The following is a 6690-nucleotide window of genomic DNA, read 5'->3' on the forward strand; positions in this document are numbered from 1 at the left end:
AAGCCGCCCTACTCGTACATCGCGCTGATCGTCATGGCCATCCAGAGCTCGCCCAGCAAGCGCCTGACGCTCAGCGAGATCTACCAGTTCCTGCAGGCGCGCTTCCCCTTCTTCCGCGGCGCCTACCAGGGCTGGAAGAACTCCGTGCGCCACAACCTCTCGCTCAACGAGTGCTTCATCAAGCTGCCCAAGGGCCTGGGGCGGCCCGGCAAGGGGCACTACTGGACCATCGACCCCGCCAGTGAGTTCATGTTCGAGGAGGGTTCGTTCCGCCGCCGGCCGCGCGGCTTCAGGAGGAAGTGCCAGGCGCTCAAGCCCATGTACCACCGCGTGGTGAGTGGCTTGGGCTTCGGAGCCTCGCTGCTGCCCCAGAGTTTCGACTTCCAGGCACCCCCGTCTGCGCCGCTCGGCTGCCACGGACAAGGCGGTTACGGCGGCCTTGACATGATGCCCGGGGGCTACGACGCTAGCGCGGGTGCGCCGGGCCACGCACATCCGCACCACCACCACCACCACCACGTCCCGCACATGTCACCCAACCCGGGCTCCACCTACATGGCCAGCTGCCCCGTGCCCGCCGGGCCTGGAGGTGTAGGCACGGCCGGGGGCGGCGGCGGCGGTGGGGACTACGGCCCGGACAGCAGCAGCAGCCCTGTGCCTTCGTCCCCTGCCCTGGCGAGCGCCATCGAGTGCCACTCGCCCTACACGCGCCCAGGGGCGCATTGGGGCTCTCCCGGCGCCTCGCCTTACCTCAAGCAGCCTGCCGCTCTGACGCCCAGCAGCAACCCCGCGGCCTCCGCAGGCTTGCACTCCAGCATGTCCTCCTACTCGCTGGAGCAGAGCTACCTGCACCAGAACGCCCGCGAAGAGCTGTCAGGTAACGGATCGCGCCCGTTGGGGGCGTCGCCTCTAGGCCTCCAGGCTCCAAGGCTACTGCAACTTGCAGCCGATCGCGGCAGCCTAAGGGGTCTGAAGGCGCTGGGAGAAGCTGATGCTGGGGGAAGCTGGCACTTTATTCATGGAGGGAAGAGGATTAGGTTCATTCCTTCCTCCCCCATACCCTTAGCCCAGAGGCGGACCTCTCGAATTTACATTCCTAGGAGGGTGGCGCAAAGGCGCCAGCCTAGGGTCTCTGGTGACCTTATGGACTGCAGGTCTCAAGTCTCAGGCCTGACTTAGCTTAGAGAGAAAGCATGTGGTTTGGGGGGACTTTGGCCAAGGAGCGGTAGCTGCTTCCTCGTGTCATTTGCCCAAAAGAAAATATCAGAAATACAGTTCTGTATTATGAGGGTGTAGGTTGAGAGGAGCTGCACTTGAGAAGGTGTTGAGAGAAAGAGAAGGACTGAGAGGAAGGCAGTAGGATGCCAGGATCTTTCACAGGCTGTTGAGTCTCCTGCCTCCCCACACAGATTGAATCCCTTGACCCACCTTGGTGACACTTAAGTCTGTCTTAGGTCAGCAGGACCTGAGGTCCACATTATGACTCCCTTAAGAAATGCCTGCCTCTTGGACAACACTTGTGTTGCTGGTGTAAATTGAGTTGGTCAAGGAATATGAAAATTTATTGATTTGCCAAAATGGTCAGTGGGAGGGGACAGATAGGATGGAGAAGAACTTTGAATATTTAGCCAGGTTTATCAAGAAAGTGGAGATGAACTCTCTCTTTTTAAAAAAAAAATATATTTTATTGATTTGTTACAGAGAGGAAGGGAGAGGGGTAGAGAGCTAGAAACATCGATCCACTGCCTCCTGCACACTCCCCACTGGGGATGTGCCCGCAACCAAGGCACATGCTCTTGACCGGAATCGAACCTGGGACCCTTCAGTCTGCAGGCTGATGCTCTATCCACTGAGCCAAACCGGTTATGCTGAACTCTCTTATATTAACCTCCTCTGCGGCACCGTGGCTGCAGATTAAAATCCGGCTGGGCTGCCCATCAACTGGTGCTCTGGCTTACATTTGCCTCCCCACCCCCAATTAGAAAATGGAAGGAAGGATAATGCATACATTATATGTTCGTGAATCGTGTGCCCTAAGAGCATGAGGGGAGAAGGGAAGCCCAGAAATGGGCAAAACATGTTGATTCCCTGAATGGTGAAATTTCCCAAATAGGCCTTTTAAATGCGGGTCTCAGAGGTTAACTAAACAAAGACAGTCTCGGCAGGACCACACCGGAGAGGATTTTAGCCTGACTTAACCCACTGAAAGCAGAGTCTTGTTCAATTTTATGGGAATTTCTGCAAGTAACCAATACAGACAACCCGCCCCTCTTATTTTTTTAATCCCCGAGGACTGGCTGTCAATCACCGCCCACCCCAGGCGGAGCCCAGTTGTCCACTGGAGTCCTGGCAGGGCCTGCCCAATGTGAACTCAGGCTCTGAGGCCTCGCAGCCGCGGTGAAGAAGTACCTTAAAAATCAAAAACAAGAAAACACTCAGGAAAGAGACTTCTGATTCTTCTGAGTGGCCGTCCTCTCCCCACCCCACACGCAGGGGGCACGCAGACGCCCCCAGAAATGCGGGGGCCGGGAAACACAACTCTTTGTCTTGGAGAGAACGGAGCAAGCGGGCCTCGCCTCCCCGGGGAGCCTCGAATGACCTCTGGAAATGCCAAGGAAGCCATGGCTCGGCCCAAGCCAGAACGGGACACTGCGCCTTCCTCCCAGGCCCTCTGGCTCCGGTACCTCTGAATTATTACCCGCTGCCCCAGTGCTTGTTGGCATCTCGCAGGCGGCGGTGCGCGTCGGCCTGCGGGTTGGGAATGTGCCGCCTTCCCGACCGGGGCGGGGCCTACCTACTGAGAGTCTGAAACCCAAGCCCAGAGAGAAGCAGCGGGGAGGTTAAGAAGGGCTGAGGCTGTGGGACCCAGGCGCACCCCAACCCCAGCGATCGCGCGCGCGCGCGCGCGCGCGCGCGTACACACACAACACACACACACACACACACACCACACACACACACACACAAAAAAAAAAACACACACACAGCATGATCTCTCCCAGCACTCCCACGCGGTGTGCGCCTCCCCACTCGGGATAGGGCGGCCAAGGCCCGGGTGGTGCTCAGAGAGGCTCTGCACCCTTCGGTAAATCCTTTGAGCCTTTCAGAAAGGAGCCAGGGCTGTTATCATACTTCCCGTCACCTGAAAGCGCTGGCCGCGGTCTTTCGTGGAGGTATGAGCGCTCGCTCAGGGGTCCAGCGACTGCGCCATGGCGCTGCTCGGTGCTCTAAATTGCTGGGCGAGCGCACCTGTGTGCAGAGCCATGCGCGCACATCGGGGACGCTTGGTTGCTGCTTTGAGAGCACTACAGCGCATGTTTGGCAACATTAGGTGTCACCCGGCAATAGGTTCAGTGGCCAGCTATCTAGCAACCTGACTTCTCGATAGAGCTGGGATGCTGCCAGGCCCAGGCGATGCGAGCAGGGCACACGCGCAGCGGGCGACAGTTCTGATTTTCACGCACGCAAAAACGGAATCAGGTCTGGCACCAATGTGCACCTATGGTTCCCACACCGCACGGGTTACTAGAAAGACTCAGGCCAACAGGCTTAACCCAACCTAGCCCGGAGACAGGCCCTGTACGGGAGGAGCCCAGGTCCCAGCTCGAGACAGACACCACTGGCCCATTGCGCCCAGGGCTCGCACACAAGGAGAAAGCAAAAGCAAAGGGCAGTGGCTGGTTGGCGCCCAGTGGCTCTGGTTCTTGGACGAGGAGCAGCCCCGGGGAAGAGGAGTGCCAGCCTTCTCCATTCTCTCTGAGGGCCTCCCTGCACTGCCAGACACCCCGAGGGTAGCAGAATCTCCAGCTGAGCTCCTGTGGGAGGGCTTTATCTGTCCGTGGAGTGTTGGCTTTCTAGAGGAAGTGTAAGGCGTTCAGGACCTACGAAGATGAAGATGTATGCTTTCTTTCCCCAGTCTGTCTCTAGTGCTGGGGTTGTTTTCTGTCCCTCCTTAAGGCACAGGAAATATCCCTGCTGTGGCCTGCTTTTCTGACCCGGCCAGTTAGTTGGGAAACAAAATGTGAGGGCGACACTAGTGTTTCTGGTGTGGGGGGTTGGGTTCTGGAAGAAGCCCTGTGCTCAGAGACCTGGAACAAGAGACTGGGTCGGATTGTCCCAGTGTCCATGCTCCTCTGTGAGGACTCATAGGGGAATTTAGGCGCAGAACCGGTGTAGCCCTGGCCGGTGTAGCTCAGTTGTTTAGAGCACCCTCCCATGCACAGAAAGGTCCCCAGGCACATACCGAGCTGCGGCTTGCAGTTGGACGCCCATACGGAAGCAACTGATGGATAGAGATGCCTCTCTCTCTCTCTCTCTCTCTCTCTCTCTCTCTCTCTCTCTCTCTCTCTCTCTCCTATCCCCTCTCTCTAAAATCAGTAAAACCTATAATCAGATGAGGATTTTTTTTAAAAAGAGCCTGTTTTAGAGGGAGAACAGGCACTCTGTGGCTCTGTATTTGTGGGTACATCAAAACAAAATTTAATGATTCCAGAATTGTCCTATGACCTATCGTTTAAAACTTTGACAAACTGCCAGAGCTAGGTTTCCTCTACCAGTTTTATAGCAATAGACCTTAAAAAGATTCCAATTAAGTTACCAATTAAGTTAAAATTTGAAAGTTAACAGGCTCCATCCTCACCTGGGCAAATTTGTTTCTGAAAAGAGTTTTTATTTTCTTCCTTCTTTCAGTGGGACTGCCTCGGTACCAGCATCACTCTACCCCAGTGTGTGACAGAAAAGATTTCGTCCTCAACTTCAACGGCATTTCTTCTTTTCATCCCTCTGCTAGTGGGCCATACTATCACCACCACCATCACCAGAGCGTCTGTCAGGATATTAAACCCTGTGTCATGTGAATGGAGGGAGACAGGCTATGCCAAGGCCACTTTCTCCTTTGGGGGGGTGGGGCGTGAACTGAGGTGGACTCACATAAAGTGCACCCCATAGCTGTAAGTAGCACACCATTCACTTAGAATCCCCAGGCCTGTGTGTTCACTGACACTTATCTACCATTGGTAGAAGGACAAGCCCTGGCATGGTAATGTCCTAAATGTGTGCAGGCTCCACTGAGGGGAAGAGCTGAGAGCTCAACTTCTTAGCGAAGATGGTAAAAAGTTACCACATGAAAAACATAAGCATTTAACTCTGGGATCTTCCTTGCCTTCAGTAATCAGGGTCTGAAAAATGCAGACAAGTTGTCTGTGTGTTTTTCTTTGTCTATAAAAATGTATGTGCTTTTCAAAAAGGCAGTGCTAAACGCAAGACTTCAAGAAAGCTGCATCTCATTGCCTACCTAAGGAAGGAGTTCTGTTTTGCCAAACACTGCCTTTGGATATAAATGCCAAAGAACAGTATTAAGAAAGTATTTAGAAACAATGTGTGTAGTTTAAGAACACGGTTTTCAGTATTGTGACAATACAACGTTTTTTACAAGGTTATTTTCTACCACAGTATTTTAAGGATATTTTTATCTCATGTATACTCACACTTGTATTTTAAAAGGAGGATATATTTGCACTTATGTATACTTTTACAGTTTTCCAAACTATTTTGATGTAAAATGTTTTCAATAAAATGTATGTAACAAATAGTTATTTTAGGGAACTATTTCCTCCGAGGCATCCTCAAATCCCCAGGTTGTCTCCACCAGCCAGCAATGCAACTCTACACTTCTCCCCCCAAGTTGTGTAATTGACATGGTGTGGGGTCTGCGCCTTGAGTAACACAGGCCAGATTCTGATTGTGGGTCTTCTCAGAAGAGAAAGAGAAGAAGGAACATTTTCTGTTCTTTCTTTCTTTCCTTCACCCTCGCTCTTTCTGACTAAACAAAAACCAGAAGTTGAAAGGAACTTAAAAGAAAACCAGGCAAGATAATGAAAGGCAAGAGTTTGTTGGATTTGAAGCAATGAAGTGCCCTTTTTGTTCTCTTTCCTGTGCTCAGGGAGAGTTTGCCTTTTGCTCTTTCCTCTTACCTACTAGCATGGAGTGACAGGCCAGGCTGAGCAGCCAACAAGGATTAGGTGCCAAAAAACACGACCTGCTTCCCCTTTGCAAGTCAAAGGTTGGAGTAGATGCGGATCCCATTTTGTTAGTAGTTGGTGGTCAGATCCTGAAGAGTCCAGAGGGGGAAGGCAGTGGGCAGAACCCAGCATCCTGGTTTCTTTTATTTCCTTGGAGAGGAACAGAACCTGGCCCTCACAACATGTTCTGTACCAGCTCTCTGCCTCCACCCTCTAATTCAGAGCCTTGCTCACCCTGCTTAGCTTTGGCACCCACTAACCTATGCACTTCTCTCCTTTGTGCCCTATACTGCCTCCTTCCTTTTCAGGAGGGATTTGATGTTTTCTCTTGGGGAGCCCCTCACAGCCCTGTTACTTTCTTACCCCGCCTCCCAGTGCTAGCAGTACGGCTGGTAAAGCTATGAATGACAAAGAGAGAAAACGGGCCCACTCAGCAGGAGGACTTGTTCTTACCCAGCCCACCTCATCTGGTCTGACCAGCCCTTCAAACTCCGGGCAGTGGCGAGGGTAGATCTGAGAAGGGTAGAGATTCTCTCCCACAGTCACAGTCACGCTTTGGGTTTCCTCTCCTACTCGGGGCTGGGTTTTTGTTTTGTTTTTGCTTTCGTTTTTGAAAACTCTCCTTTGTCCCTGGTTCTCTAAAAGGTCTTTCTCCCAAACAATTACCAGG

General features: G+C 52.8%; 1 protein-coding gene across 1 annotated transcript in view; it reads left to right on the top strand.

Moving 5' to 3' along the window:
- Nucleotides 1-5594, top strand: part of FOXF2 (forkhead box F2) — a 16702-nt gene extending 11108 nt beyond the window's left edge. The window contains exons 2-3 of the mRNA XM_006774469.2: nucleotides 4-877; nucleotides 4690-5594. Of these exons, the coding sequence (XP_006774532.1) occupies nucleotides 4-877; nucleotides 4690-4856 (1041 nt within the window). The 3' untranslated portion in view covers nucleotides 4857-5594. The remainder of the gene's footprint in view (nucleotides 1-3; nucleotides 878-4689) is intronic.
- Nucleotides 5595-6690: the final 1096 nt, after the last annotated feature.

Source organism: Myotis davidii, unplaced genomic scaffold (genome assembly GCF_000327345.1).
Source record: "Myotis davidii unplaced genomic scaffold, ASM32734v1 scaffold486, whole genome shotgun sequence".
Taxonomy (NCBI): Eukaryota; Metazoa; Chordata; class Mammalia; order Chiroptera; family Vespertilionidae; genus Myotis; species Myotis davidii.